The sequence below is a fragment of the Trichomycterus rosablanca genome, chromosome 16 (assembly GCF_030014385.1).
Source record: "Trichomycterus rosablanca isolate fTriRos1 chromosome 16, fTriRos1.hap1, whole genome shotgun sequence".
In the NCBI taxonomy this organism is placed as follows: domain Eukaryota; kingdom Metazoa; phylum Chordata; class Actinopteri; order Siluriformes; family Trichomycteridae; genus Trichomycterus; species Trichomycterus rosablanca.
Window position 1 is genome coordinate 21,141,560 of NC_086003.1, and position 16,338 is coordinate 21,157,897.

Here is a 16,338-nt window from a genome sequence, read left to right on the forward strand (position 1 = left end):
TTAAACTGAAATGTTAAAAGGTGTATGTGAATGTGAATGAAGTTTATAGTAAGTCTGAGACACCAGAATCTAAAGAGAATAGGCGTAACTACTGGGGGGGCAGGTGCACTGGGGCCCATGGCAGGTGGGGGCCCTCCACGACATGAACTAAACCCCCCACCGCATGTACATATATACTCCACCATCATATTTACTGCTTACAAATGAAAACATGGCAAAACTTCCTGCTAAATGGCTAGCCTCTTAAGACCAACAGTAATGTGGAAAAACACATTCGGCTACTGTAGTTTGCCTTGTAATCAATACCAGTAAGCGCAATTTTATCCAGATACATTCAATCATGCAGGACTATTTAAATTTGTTTTCAAATCAAATCAAGTTTCTAGTCAAATTAAACAAATTCGTTTGCATGGGCAGCAAAGTTTGCAGAGATAATTATAATTTTATTTCATTGTAATTTTTTATTACTCTTTTATCACCCCCAGGGTTGCAGTGGGTCCAGTTTCCCTGGAAACTCTAGGTGCAAGACAGAGCGCCAGTCCATCACAAGAAATAATAATAATAATAATAATAATAGTTTTCCCCTTCTTGCATTGTCCTAATTTGGACACTCAGTTTTACCTGGGATAACCTCTTTGTAAAGCCATTAGCTGCATCTGTACACCAGCCAGAAAAAAAATAGAAAAAAAGTCAAGAAAATATTGTTTAATAGATTAATCTAAAACAAGTACATTGTCCTGCACCATTGACGGTCCTCAAGATCAGCATTTTATTGTCTTATGCTTGATGTCTTTATCTAATGAATTCTTCACAGTAATTAAAGCAAAGTTCACATTTCAATTGGCTCTGCCTGAAGCCATCAAACACACCATACACAACTGATCGTTCTTCCTTAGGACGACAGGAAAAAGGGAAAATAATCAGCTCATTCAATACAAGATTGATACAAATACAAAAATTCCACATTATTATTTGCACGTGCCACCTTTTGACATTCAACCTTTATTTTTGTAGTTTTTGAGGTAAGCATGTAAACTTGGTGTTTTTGTGTGACCTGAATGCTGTTCTCTGTTTCCATGAACATTTTCTTAAATGCAAGTGCAGAGCTGCAGCAGTTTCGACAAATTTGCATTGGGTTGCATGGACAAAAAAAAGCTTCGTCTCTACTCTGTCTGAAAGCACACACTGTTCTGCTGACAAAAGTGCACTTGTAAAATTCATATACAACTGTTACAAACATACTAAAAACAATGTTATATACAGTGTTGCTGTATATGAGAACATAAAAAAGTACTGAAAATAAAGTGTCTACATTTGAAAATAATCACCTATAATAATCATTATATATTAATATTTCAGGAGCTTCTCCTCATATAACTGATACTCAGCACCATCAGCAATAGCCTGGCTGCATCATGAATCACTTTTATCGGAGAAGACGCCTTTTAAACGTCCAAATATTAAGCAAGACTAAAAGAAATAGTTGGTCAGAGAAACACACTGACAGAATTTTACACTTATACCAAGTGTAGCTAATTAACCAAGATGTGTTACATGTCCATTAGATGTTTTTTGCACTGGAGCTGCAAGGCTGATGTTACAACAATTAATGGAAGTCTGTTTATCCATATATGGTAATATCAGGTATGGATATATTGAAGATGTCTAATATTTAACATTTTAAACTATTATACCTAAGATGGAATAATACTAAAAAAATTATTAAAACAAAAAAGGTATGATAACAGAATACCTGAAAGACTGAAATCCACAAACAGTAATATAGACAGACCTGAATATTCACTAAATCATTACAATCTTCAAAAATACAATGAAATATGAACGTTTATGAATATACAATTTAAAAACACCTTATGCCTAGCTGTAAACCCATAATAGCAGGCTGGCTTGCTGACTGATATTAAACTGTTAGCTTGCATATGTCACAGGTTAACACAGGACAGATTTTACAATCAGAGATTTGATGTCATACACAATTAACTGGTATTTGGTTGACTCTTATTTTGAAAAGAAAACGCTAGAAGGTGCATGAAATAAACTAAACAAATTCTATGTAGATTTAGTGCATTGTTTAGGGTGTGGATGAACAGTGGTGCAACTGGTAGCATGGGTACATAGTATCAGTCCTTGTCTTCAGTCACTGTCTGGAGTATTGCATAATTTCAGTACACTGGTTTCCTTCCACCCCTTAAAATATGCAGAAATTGAAATGGCTACGTTCACTTGCCCCTGGGTGTGAGTGAATGAGTGGGTGAGTGGTTAAGTGTGTGTTGCCCAAATGACTGGCATCATTTCAATGATGCAGTGATAATATCAAATAAATAAATGATTATTGGTTGATCAAGGTCATAATAGGTCTGGCACCACCCTAAAAAACTGGATACATAATAGAAAGCTCCTGTACAGGGCACCAGTCCGTCGCAGGCTGTCACATACACTATGCCTGCCAATGGCTGATTTTAGTTATTTCTGCCACATCCATTGCTAACAGGTGTATAAAATGATATGAGGTAAATGATGTGTTTAACATTGCGGAAACAGTTTGGGAAAATCCCCTTTCTCTTTTAGATTGATATTGCCCCTGACTACAAAACAAGGTTTATAAAAACATGGTTTGAATAGTTGTGTGCAAAGAAGCTCCAGTTACCTACACAGAGCTCTGGTCTTAACCCAATTGAACACTTTTGGGATGAATTAAACGTTTTGCAAGCCAGGCCTTTTCTACCAACATGGGCAATAATTACCACAGACACACTCCAAAGCCTTGTACAAAGGCTTCCCCAAAGAGAAGATGTTACTAAAGCTACAAAGGAAAAAATAGCAAGTCAATATATACAGTATGCCCATGGTTTGGTCCAGCAAGCACATGGTCAGGTGTCCCATTACTTTTGTCTATATAGTATATTTACTTACATCAAAGGGCGATGTAGATTAGCCCATTTATCTTCTGTTTGTTTTCAGGAGGTGGGTGGAATTGATAGAACATGTGAAACAACTCACAGACAAGGAGTGGAATTGAGGATTCAACCCACTACAAGCTCTACAAGCTGTGACAACTAAGTGATTACTTGTATCCAAATGTCAAAATAATTATTATATAATAATGATATTAGCACAAATGTAACAGGACTTCTAACTATACTATATATATATAAGAAAACTTGCACATTTTCAATCTGTTTAAGAAAATTCGAATATTAGTGCTGTCATGGACTGATGGCCTATCAGGGTAGACTCACTGCTTGTGCCCAATGTTTCCAACAAAGTGTCTGGAAGTGTCTAGTTACCTTACCTGCATAGATCCAGTGCAAAAAGTACATTTCAGACACCAAAAGTTTCTTGGCAGACCAAGTATCCCTGAATTAGAATTTTCTATAAAATATGTTGTTATAATAAGTCCTGTAGTTTGAAACAAGTACATTTTTCTCCAAAAACACCATGTGCTTCTCAGCTGATGATGAAGACTCTGGGTCCTTCCTCTCTCATTGGTGGTAATGTGTCCACATTTTCAATGAGCACGTGCTTGTCCTCCCTCTTAGTAGGACTGTGCTGGATCTGAGGCTGGCACAGGTTACTCCTCAACTCATCTACAGTCACACGTAGGTCCTTAAAGAGATGGAGCATGCTCACGCCGAGCACAATGACCAGAAAGCCCCCTATGGTTCCCACCATGTCCACGCCTGACATGGAGCCCCACTCTTTAAACAGAATGATGGATGTGGTTAGCACTACAGTGGTGAAGAAGACGTAGTAGATGGGATAGACCAGCAGGGTGTTGAAAGTGTCCAGAGATTTGTTCAGGTAGTTGATCTGGACAATGACAGATCCTACTAGGGTCAGTAAGAGGATCCATGTGAGGGCGTCCTGGAAGACGGAGGGATCGTAACAGGCGGTACGGATGACGAGGCCCAGGCCTTTTACCGAAGACACAGTGAACGACCCAAGAAGCGAACAGATGCTTATGTAGACTAAAATGTTGGTCTGGCCGACTCGGGGAGCAAGGTAGAATATGATGACCAGACACGCGATGAAGAGGATGCTGGCAAACACCAGGAAACCTTAAAGAGAAGAGCAGAAAGAAGATGAGTAATATAATAGCTTGAATGCCCCATTTAATATGTAGTGTTTTTATTTACAGTACAATCATTTATTACAATCAAATTGGTCTCTAGGAGCCAGTTGCATTAACAATGCTTGTGTCTGATTGGACAATATTAAATATATTCCAAAGAGTGGATCTGAATAAGCAGCTCTTCCCACAGCCACACTCTTGTGGAAGACCTTCTCAGAAAACGGGTCCTGTTATAGTCGCAGATGGAGGGAAGACTAAATATTATTCAGTTGATTATTATTTTGGAACAGGATGTCACAATTTTGTTGTGCACTTGGGTGGCACAGGGGTCTAATACACTAGCCCAACACCACTGAGATCTTAGATCTTGGGTTTGAATTTCAGCTGTGTTATAGACTGGCCAGGTGCCCACACAAACACAAAGGCGCCTCTTCAGGCTGCTCGAGGTGCCTGCATGGTAGATTCAGGGATAGCAGGACCTGACTCTCTGTGCACGTTACTGCTCTTTGTTTAGACTACGTCTCTGGCAAGTAAAATGAAGCAATGTGGGCTATGCAACAGATGAGGAGGTTTCAGTTGGGGAATTGGATAAGATTGGAATGAAGAAAGTGTGTTAAAGAAAGTCATTTAGATTTAGATGTATTCACCTGGATCTAACAATTTCTCGGCCATTTCATTCAGGTTAGTCACGGCTTCCTCTTCCGGTGCATGTATCACCATTATTGTGCTTCCTATAAGGCTGAGCATGCAACCGAGTTTTCCCAGCAGGTTCATCGTCTCACCGAACAGATGAGAGGAAAGCACTGCACTGTGGACAAAAACAAAGGTTACAATACAGAAACTATTTTAAATAATACTTATATTTGCATAATTTATGAGAAAAGTCTGGACACCCCTGGTAAAATTTACAACACAAATCTGCACATTTTACTGTGTAAAATTACTTTAGATTAGAAAAAAAACACAACATGGATTTTAAAAATAAACCACGACAACTCGATATTTCACAATATTTGCCCTAATTTTCAAGCGTTCACTCAGGGATCAAAAATCTGCTCTTGATTTAACATCTCGATCTGAGCAGCTCACCAGTCGCTCGCAGACTCAAGAATAATATCTAGCATGCTAAATATCTGGACCAGTTGGTGACTCAAAATCATGTTGTAAATGTGTGGGGAAGGTGTAATACAGTTTCTAGAAGAATACATTGGCACATACACAAGCTTTACAGTATTTGTGACCTTATCGTCCATGCCAAACCATAATACAATACGTTGCATTGCAAAAAATATTAATTAAAATCTGCAGAACAGACAATCCCTGCTGGCTGCACAGCCAAATCCACTCCTTCACCCAGATTCTTTACTTTTTCCTTACTTGCTTTAATGCTGCATATCAGCGCACAAACAACTTGGATCCCTTGCTTCTTGATGATGTGCATTTTTGGACATGGTATAACTAAACCCCTCGTCACTTCTCGCGTGTGTTTACGTGGTAAAAAGTAGTTTGAAAAACAAGACAGACTCGTCTGAGATTCCTCCTGGTGATAGATGGTGTAGTGTGTGACCCCTACCGCTGATCAATCGTGTAGTGTGAAAACCACAACTCCCGATTACATAAGATCCAGCAGCCTAGTGTGAACTATACAGCGATCTGAACACTTTAAAAGTCGTATATTGTGAACTTAGCATTACCTGAAAAGGACACTCAGGGCTCCAAGTGGGGTGACTACAGTTGCTGGAGCAAACATGTACGCTGCAAAATTTGCTGCCTCTCCTCCCCCCACTGACAAAAAACACAGATGCAAACAGAATATCTTACATACTGATAGTTTATGTTCACCATATGAAAGTGTATAGATTCATTAATGTGCCAATAATGTGCGGTGTTCATGTGCGGTGTTCATGTGCTTACTGGTTAAAAGTCCACCCCACCACATCCAGTCCTTCAGGTAGCCATGTCCTCCTTCACCTAGAAGGTTAACATTAGAAAAAAAATTTGATATTTTTTTAGGTATGTATCAATATTAAACAGATAATAAACAATGTTAAATAAATTCATACAACACACAGGTAAAGATATTTGACCACTGCTTGTCATACACCGATCAGCCATAACATTAAAACCACCTCCTTGTTTCTACACATATTGTCCATTTTATCAGCTCCACTTACCATATAGAAGCACTTTGTAGTTCTACAATTACTGACTGTAGTCCATCTGTTTCTCTGCATGCTTTGTTAGCCCACTTTCATGCTGTTCTTCAATGGTCATGATGGTGACATGATGGTGGTGTGTTAGTGTGTGTTGTGCTTGTATGCGTGGATCAGACACAGCAGCACTGCTGGAGTTTTTAAACACCTCACTGTCACCGCTGGACTGAGAATAGTCCACCAACCAAAAACATCCAGCCAACAGCGCCCCGTAGGCAGCGTCCTGTGACCACTGATGAAGGTCTAGAAAATGACCAACTCAAACAGCAGCAATAGATGAGAGATTGTCTCTGACTTTACATCTACAAGGTGAACCAACTATGTAGGAGTGTCTAATAGAGTGGACAGTGAGTGGACACGGTATTTAAAAACTCCAGCAGCGCTGCTGTGTCTGATCCACTCATACCAGCAGGGTCCTGACCATTGAAGAACAGAGTGAAAGGGGGCTAACAAAGCACGCAGAGTAACAGATGGACTACAGTCAGTAATTGTAGAACTACAAAGTGCTCCTATATGGTAAGTGGAGCTGATAACATGGACAGTGAGTGTAGAAACAAGGAGGTGGTTTTAATGTTATGGCTGATCAGTGTAAGTGGTGCATAAATTACATAAATAAATACAGAACTATGAAATTGTATTAGATCATTACAGATTTTCTAGACAGATCTAAGAAATATCTTAGCAACATCTAAATTATTTAATTTTATAGATTTTTGATACATTAAGATTCTTGCATAATCTCAGTTGGTTAGCATATTTAGTTTGTCAACATTCTGCAAGCTAAATTGGTTCTGGTCATGTTACTTTACTATGTTAAACAGTTTTTAAATAAAAAAAAGCTCTCCCAACAGGAAACTCAGGAAATAATATGTGGATGAGCTGCTAAAAGCTTGTCCGGTAACTGTTAACCATCGACTAATATCAGATAGCTATCAGTAAAAACTGTTAAGAAAAATATGCATTCTTATTATACCAATCCTTGTAAAAAGCATCTACTTAGACACTGACCTGCTCTGGTAAGCCCATTTGCAGCCAAACGCAGCAATGCCTTCTTTTTTAGGATCACACTTCCTCCTATGAGAAATGCTGAGAGCACGGCCAGGTTCAGACCGATCCAGAAGTTGCTTTTGCTCCATTTGTCTGTAGCGAAGGCTGGCAGAGCAGCAGTGGCGTTGAATTCACTGCTTAAGGACCAGTTGAGGGCTCGCTCCGACTCGGGATCAATCATGCAAGCAGAGGTGGGAGGCTCACAAAGCAGTTTTATTACTGTCCCTAAAACAAGCAGAAGGCATTAGGATTTAGAACAAGGGGATATGAAGGAAACAGTATAAAGTATCAAATGTAATAAATGAAATGCAAACTAAGTTGATTTGTCCAAAAACATGCTAAGGGATGTGGACACATGACCATGAGCTTATTGGATGTCTCACCATAACCACAAGCATTAATATAGTGAACATTTAGAACTTTTTGAACAATTAATGACGCCAGGAATTGATGTTGGACGCTAAATATGTTCAATGAGGTGAAGGTCAGTTAAGGTCAAACCATGTCCTTGTGCATAGGGGCACTGCCATGCTGAAACAGCAAAGGACCTTCCCCAAAGAGCTTTAACAAGGTTGGAGGAAACATCATTTATTAGATACAATTATTATATGAACCTGGTAATAATTAGTATGGCTAAATCTCCTAAGATTAATAATTAGATTGAGCATCTACATACCTTTGGGCAAGTAGTTTACATGTCAACAGTGTATTACATCAGCACATTTAATATCCAAAACACTGTACAATCACTGTTTGTTCTGTTGCAGCTTTCCATGACTAAATATATGCATGTGGGCCATACACCGACCAGGCATAACATAATGCCCACTGAGAGGTGAAGTGAATAACACTGATTATCTCTTCATCACGGCACCTGTTAGCAGGAAAAATGTAGTGTAGGGATTTGAGCAAGTTTGCAAGAGCTAGATGGGTAGACGACTGGGTCAGAGCATCTCCAAAACTGCAGCTCTTGTGGGATGTTCCCGGTCTGCAGTGGTCAGTATCTATCAAAAGTGGTCCAAGGAAGGAACACTGGCAAACCGGTGACAGGGTCATTGGCAGCCAAGGCTCATTGATGCACGTGGGGAGCGAAGGCTGGACTATGTGGTCCGATCCAACAGACGAGCTACTGTAGCTCAAATTGCTGAACTTAATGCTGGTTCTGATAGAAAGGTGTCAGAATACACAGTGCATCACAGTTGCAGGGTTGTTTTGGCAGCAAAAGGGGGACCAACACAATATTAGGAAGGTGGTCATAATGTTATGCCTAATAGGTGTATGTCTGTTTGTAAATGTAACGTGACTCTCTGTCAACAAGAAAACTGACTCTGTCAACAAGGACCGTGCTGACCTTCGTGTCGAACGCTTAAATGACTTAAATGCTTTCTTTTAAACCTGTGCAACAGGTTTTGGGGGGCTGCGGTTAGTGTAAACAAAAGTGGATAAATGAATTGAGTTAGATGAATTCAGTGTTTAATTGTTATTGTCTTATCAGTACCATTGCTAATGTCACAGGACACATAAAGAACTCAAAATGAGATCCAGTAATTTGAAAACAGACCTAAAAGAAATCCTTTTTCTGTTTTTGCCACCATGCTAATATTACATGTTTAATGCCTCCTGTTGGATCTAATATCAGCACAAACACGGCAGATTTGCTGATCTGGTTAAGAAAGCCAGAACAGATTACTTGGGATGTAAAGATGCACCACAAGGCAGTTAAAAATTGGTGCACATGTGCCACGATTCGAATCGGTACTTTATGTAAAATGAATCGATATTCATTTTAAACAACAGAGGGCACTGGTACTATTCACCTCACCTGGTTGACATCACTACACAGAGTTGTACGGGATTTTCCAGCCAAATTTATTTATGTGAGGATACTTTCTTTATTTGTATTATTCATTTATTTATATAATGTGGGATTTGTTTTAACATTTCATTTCAGTTTTTTTTTTTTACACAAAAAGGGAAATGTGCAGCATTGTTTTGCATAGTTTGTACCTACCTCAGAAATAAAAGGGTATTCATTATTTAGATAAATAAAATATTATATTTTATTTTTTAAAGAGAAATAATAAAAGGAAACTTTGTCATAATTTGTCTTCAATTTCATTTTGTTTGAAAAAATCGGGGAATAATCATATCGTGAACCCAGTATCGTAAATCGCATCGCATCGAGGGTAGAGTGTATCGTTACATCCCTACAGATTACTGATCGCTCACCGAAACCAACAGTGTGAGATCCTCTTCACTTTGATATATCAGCACTGTTTAATGAGAGACTTGTTTTTGCCCAATGAAAACTGGTTAGCTGGCCAACATTGACAAGATAGCTAAAACATAAATGTTTGCTAACAGGGTGAGACAGCAGGAGTTGACACGTCGTCACAGTACTTAGAGAAACACATCAGCACAGCTGGTTGTTCTACTTGTCAGTGTGGGTTCAATCCAAACAACCAGAAGGTGGATTTGGCTGACTTAAATTGGCACTAGTTGTGAGTAAATATTTGTGTTTTGCCTTGTGATTGATTGGACTGTCCAGACTGTACTCTTGCCTTGCACCCAGTGTTTTTAGGTGATGAATAACTACAGTATTTCATAACTGTTAAAACCATTTTATTAGACTTATAGCTTCAGTGCAACTGACTGCATTTAAGATCATGATAAAATTATAATTGTAATAATTATAGTTTTTTAGTCTAATGCGTACTTTAAAATCTATACTTAAAATAAATAAATATTATAGGGAATTAAAATGACCTCCTACCCATTGCTCACTATAGGACAGAGTGTGGGGTATGGTTTCTGACACACTGGTCACGTTAAGTGTATGTTTACTTAGTCAACATGAGTGTTCCAATACTAACACACACTAACACACACTAACACACACTAACACACACTAACACACACTAACACACACTAACACACACTAACACACACTAACACACACACACTAACACACACACTAACACACACACTAACACACACTAACACACACTAACACACACACACTAACACACACACACTAACACACACACACATCATCGAAACAGAATTTTGTGAAAACATTAGACTTTGTTCTTTTATTAAGTCATACAATGTCATACTAATGCTATTACTTTATACCTAGTACTGATGCAGTTTCAGAGATGTAAATTTTTTTTCAAGTTAATCGCAATTCTTTCACTACAAACACAAATTTTATGAAATTATTTTACAGGTTTTATCAATGTGTCATTAAGTGTCATAATCCAATATATTGTCATTTTCTTAATCAGACTTACCTATCTTCCCAATAAAAAATAATAACTTTAAACATGTTTGACATAAAATAATGCCCAAATCTGCATATTATAGCCAGAATTATTTTAGCATTCAGTCAGATCATGTTTGTAGAGGTCATGATGCAATTGCTTTTGACAGGTGTGCAATAAACATAACAATGTCAAAATGACACCAATTAATTCAAGTGTCATTATAGGTAAGAATATTGGCCCTAAATTTTCTATTGGTAGTACACTGGATTTTAAATTTTTATTAGTATATTTTATGTTAATTTTTTACTACTATGAGACAAGAACAGATATGTAAACACAGGATATAAGCTCTCTTAAACCAAGCCACCATTACACTGTTGCTTCTGGTGTTTTGCATACTATGCTTGCCGACAGATAGCTTGGTCACTGAGAGAATGTCCGTTTAAGATTGTATCAGTTCCAAACAATGCTGTTCTGCTATTATAACAAAGCAATGCTGGAACCTAGGCTACACCACCTTTGGGTGGCAAAACTACTGGCTGTAATCAGGCCTCCCTATCATCTTTGTTGGGCCCCAATAAAATGTATTTATACATTTATTAATCCTCAGAAACCAGGGTGACGCAGTGGTCCAGCAAGTGCGGGCCAAAACATGAAATAGAAGTCACTGGACCCACTGCAACTCTGATTTGTATAAGATAGTGCGTTAAACAAGTATTTTCAGTAACAAGTTTAGGACTGTAGTGGATCTTAGTCTACATGGAAACACAGGCAGGTTTCCTTAAAGACAGAGACTGGGTGTCCTGTAAGAGATTCCAACTCAGACCCCAAGACCTAATGTGAATATGGTGCTTTTGTATCTGTTGGTCCTGGATTTTTGTATCTGTTGGTCCTGGATTTTGTAAAGTTGCTTTGAGACAATGTATATTGTAAAAAGCGCTATATAAATAAAGTTGACTTGACTTGACTTGCTACACTTCCTCTACCAGTAGGTTATTATTGATATATTACATATTGTTATACTTTATTATAATTAATTTGCTTACTATTTTTCCTACACCATAGCTGGAATTTAATTTTAATAGAATAAATAAATCTTTAATAATTTGTTTGGTTAATATGCCAAAAATCTGAAAGTAATACTTTAAATAGTGTGTGTATTTTAGCTTTAAATTCAGAGTAGTCTGGGTTAGACCTTGGACACGCGCGCATGCGCACTCTCACTTACACCTGCGTTTCGGTATAAGAACATGTTCTGTCAATTTAAAAATGTTCAGAATTTATGTTAAAAAGTATCTGTGTTCAGTATTTGTGTTCAGGTTTCTTACCATTTTCCCCTGAGTCCGATGTGAGGCGAATCACCAGCATGCTCTTTGATTCCCCGATGTTTTAAAGCTGTAGGCTAACTAATACTTAATATAAGCACATTAAAACAGCTCAATATTTAATCCGTACTATTGGATGTCCATTTATTTTCCATTAATTTATGTCTGAATGTTCGGTCTGGTGTAAATTAAACCCAGTTTAAGCTCTTAAATGCGAATGCTAATTCTTATAGAGCTTCAGATGGGCGTTGCGAACAGCACAGGTGTGTGAGCGTGTGTGTGTGTGTGTGTGCGCGCGAGCACGGGTGCGCGCTACCGGCACCGCCCGGCATCGTCTCTAAACTGACTCCTCCTGAAGAAAAACCAACACACCGTGAAACTCAGAATAAATAAACCAACAATTTACAACTAAAGTGTTTTACGGTTTTACAATTTGTAAGACATTCAACTGTGCTGACTTATTACTGAATTATTGTTAAATATTTCCATTTATTAAACAATTTGTTTAGTTTCATTCGTCCTGCACTTGCTGTCCCTCATATTTGACTAGAAGAGGTGTGCGCGTGCGCGTGTGCGCGTACACTTTGTAATCCTCCAACCACCAGTACAAAGAGATTTTCAAAGAACCCATTCGGACAAAACGTTTTAGGTGGTGGACCAGTTTAGTTACACTAACATGGAGGTGACATGATAGTGTGTTGTATCTGTATTAGTCCACAATATGCTGCACCATAACATTTCCAATACTGTTTACACTTACTAGCCTTTATCAAGCATGTTTACCTTAGCACGTATTGTAGGGTGGTTACAGTTAGAGACTACACTTATTTTATTTTTAAGCTCGACATGTATAAATCCTCTTTCAGCCTTCTATGTCAATTTGTCAATTGACAAATTTACAAGACTAACTAGCCTTTTAGACTTACGACCCTTACTGGCCTTTTTATCAGGCATGTTTACATTTATGTATTGTAGGGTGGTTAGAGACTACACTTATTATATTTTTTAAGCTCCATGTGTGTTAATCCTCCTACAGCCGATGTCAATTCGTGAGTTGACAAATTTACTAGACTTACTAGCCTTACTAGCCTTTTTATCAGGCATATTTACGTTAGCACGTATTGTAGGGTGGTTACAGTTTTTAAGCTTTCTGTGTGTTAATCCTCCTCTAGCCTTCTATCAGTTGACATTAATATGGCTTAAAGCCCACATATGTGTCCAAATTAAAGCAATTCTGAAATACATATATTTTTCATAGTAATGTAAAGTAATTTTCTGTTATTGAAAGTGTTTGGTGGCCGTTGATTGCTGGCACAATCGGTTATTTAATGCTGTGGTGCTTAACAATTTATACCTAAGACAATTGGAATGTGACACGCCTAGGTGTAACAGTGAAACTATGTATAAATCATGGTGTTCTGCTCCACTAACCCAGACGCTGATGAAATGAAAATCACTTATGATGCAGAATGACGATCACAGTACAACACCTGTGTGATGATTTAACCTAAATACACTTTTAAAGACAATCATTGTAGATTATGGTGTACATTGTACCAACCTTATTGTATTACTAGCTAAGCTTTCTAATTCTAAGCTTTCTAAGTTTAAAAAATATTATTTTACGGATATAAGCTTTAGGTTTACCTACAGGTATACCAAAAGACAACATTAATTTATGGTAAAAAAAAGAAAAAGAAAAAAAAAAGAAAACAATAATAAGTATTACCGTTGTAAAAAGTAATTTTTATTATCTAGATCCTTTAACTTTTTTTGCAATGTGTTGTAGATTTTATTTTGAATGGATTCAATTGCTATTTTATTCATCAATCCACACCTAATTACTCCTAAAGTTTTTAGGGGGTTTCAAAAATGAATTAAAACTCAAAAACTAACATTTCTTATTTACAAAAGTACCCCTTTTCAATACTGTTAGGAGCCCCTTTGGCAGCAATTACAGCTGCAAGTCTTCTTATGTCTCTACAATATTTGCACACTTGGATTCGGGCAGTTTATCCAGTTTTTCTTGGCAGACTGGATGGCTAGCATCTTTACTGACATCTTCAGGTTTTTTTTCCATTGTTTATTAGGATTTAATTGTGGGCTATGGATGTGGTACTCAGACACATTCACCTGCCCAGTAGCCACTCTAGTATTGTTTTGGCTGTATACTTCAGGTCATTGCCATGTTAAAAGATTAACTGTCTGATTTATGGAGTGTAGAATGAATGTTGGATTTTTTTTACTTTTCTGAAAAAAGACTCTATAGCCTGGATGCCTAATTTGGCCTGAAAGCCACAAATGCCCAACCAATGAAATATAAATCTAGTGTACTCTAGCAAGTCTGCCAAGTATCAAGCTAATCAATGTAAAAAAACTAAGGAGCAAATAAGTAAATATTAGATGTATGGAATGAAGTGTGGGTTTGACCTAGCACATTTTGTCCTATTTTTTTTAAACAACCTTAAATGATGAAGGTTATTGTGCTTCTGCATTTAGTATACAATGTTGGGCAGGTAAAATGACTTTATTTACATCACGTGTTTCTACTGTATGTTGCCTGTTCAAACATACTAGCTAATACCCCATGATGTGCCAAATTCATCCCGGGCATGACTCTACATGTTGTATATGCCCTCTATTGTAAGATTAGATTTTTGCAACCCACATACATTTGTTGCCAGGTATCAAGTGTACAATAGCACATCCCTAATCTTGTACATACGTACACACACATAACCTTCCCTGAACTGAATTATTAAAGCTGAGAAGAGTCTCAGGTTTGACTGAACTTTTTGTCCAGTTTCTATTAGTCATATGCTAAGAATGAAGACATGATTCATTGTTGCGTTTGTCTCTTAGTGATGTTATCTTGCCACAAGTTTCTCTTCCTTGTCTGCTCACCCGCACTTTTTTCTAACTCTGGAGATAATGCAGTCACTGTCTGGGTGGAGTTTTGCATATTACTTCAGTCTTCATGTGGGTTTCTGCCAGGGAGCTCTGTTTCACCACTGCTTTATTCTGGTCATGGTTGCAGTGAGTCTGATTAATTGGGCAAAAGGCAGGAAACACCTCTGACAGGTTGCCAGTCCATCACAAGGCACCGAGGAACTTCCACATCCCAAAAATATGCAGAAGGCTACTAAAAATGGCAGACTAAATGTATGTGAATGTGTGTTACCTTGTGATGAATTAGGGTATTTACAGATACAAGTCCAGTGTGAGCCTTACCAAGATAAAATGTTTAGTAAAAGTAATTTAATGTGTTTAAAATGACCTAGTAGGTACGGCTGACAGTAATAAGTCTAATACGCTATTAGCAATTGTTCTGTCTGAAACACATAAATTTAAAAATTAGAAGGGTTGTCCCAATACATTTGTCCATATACACCGATCAGTCATAACATTAAAACCACCTCCTTATTTTTACACTCACTGTCCATTTTATCAGCTCCACTTACCATATAGAAGCACTTTGTAGTTCTACAATTACTGACTGTAGTCCATCTGTTTCTCTTTATGCTTTGTTTGCCCCCTTTTATGCTGTTCTTCAATGGTCAGGACTCTCCCAGGACCACTACAGAGCAGGTATTATTTGGGTGGTGGATCATTCTCAGCACTGCAGTGACACTGACATGGTGGTGGTGTGTTAGTGTGTGTTGTGCTGGTATGAGTGGATAAGACACAGCAGTGCTGATGGAGTTTTTAAACACCTCACTGTCAAATCTGGACTGAGAATAGTTCACCAACCAAAAATATCCAGCCAACAGCGCCCCGTAGGCAGCGACCTGTGACCACTGATGAAGGTCTAGAAGATGACCAACTCAAACAGCAGCAATAGATGAGAGATCGTCTCTGACTTTACATCTACAAGGTGGACCAACTAGGTAGGAGTGTCCAATTGAGTGGACAGTGAATGGACTCAATATTCAAAAACTCCAGCAGTGCTGCTGTGTCTGATCCACTCATACCAGCACAACACACACTAACACACCACCTGTGCTGAGAATGATCCACCACCTAAATAATACCCACTCTGTGGGGGTCCTGACCATTGAAGAACAGGGTGAAAGCAGGCAAAAAAAAGTATGTAGAGAAACAGATGGACTACAGTCAGTAATTGTAGCACTACAAAGTGCTTCTATATGGTAAGTGGAGCTGATAAAATGGACAGTAAGTGTAGAAACAAGGAGGTGGTTTTAATGTTTTGGCTGATCAGTGTATTGTACATGTGTGCTGGTAAACATCTTGTGACTACATGACTTGGTAGATAAAACGTATGCTTCTGAGGTCTTGACATTGCTTTTTTTTAATGATAATTTTGTTTTATATTTAATAAAAACACCACACCTGACCTCGCCTGATTACGTCTGGGACATGCCCAAAAAGTTTTC

General features: G+C 38.0%; 1 protein-coding gene across 1 annotated transcript; it reads right to left on the reverse strand.

Annotated features, from left to right (window-relative positions):
- Positions 1 to 690: 690 nt before the first annotated feature.
- Positions 691 to 12,194, reverse strand: nipal4 (NIPA like domain containing 4). The gene is made up of 6 exons (XM_063011989.1): positions 11,948 to 12,194; positions 7,315 to 7,578; positions 6,008 to 6,064; positions 5,788 to 5,878; positions 4,741 to 4,901; positions 691 to 4,079 (listed from the first exon to the last, which is right to left on the reverse strand). Exons 1-6 carry the CDS (start codon positions 11,985 to 11,987, stop codon positions 3,469 to 3,471), a joined length of 1,224 nt encoding a protein of 407 aa, XP_062868059.1. The 5' UTR covers positions 11,988 to 12,194; the 3' UTR covers positions 691 to 3,468.
- Positions 12,195 to 16,338: the final 4,144 nt, after the last annotated feature.

What these genes read in the sequence shown, in the direction of transcription:
- nipal4 (XM_063011989.1), bottom strand. Translation starts at nt 11,987, where the DNA reads ATGCTGGTGATTCGCCTCACATCGGACTCAGGGGAAAATG. An exon ending in ATCGGACTCAGGGGAAAATG is followed by an intron (nt 7,579 to 11,947) that starts GTAAGAAACCTG and finishes TGCTTGTTTTAG; the next exon opens with GGACAGTAATAAAACTGCTT. An exon ending in AAATGGGCTTACCAGAGCAG is followed by an intron (nt 6,065 to 7,314) that starts GTCAGTGTCTAA and finishes TTAACCTTCTAG; the next exon opens with GTGAAGGAGGACATGGCTAC.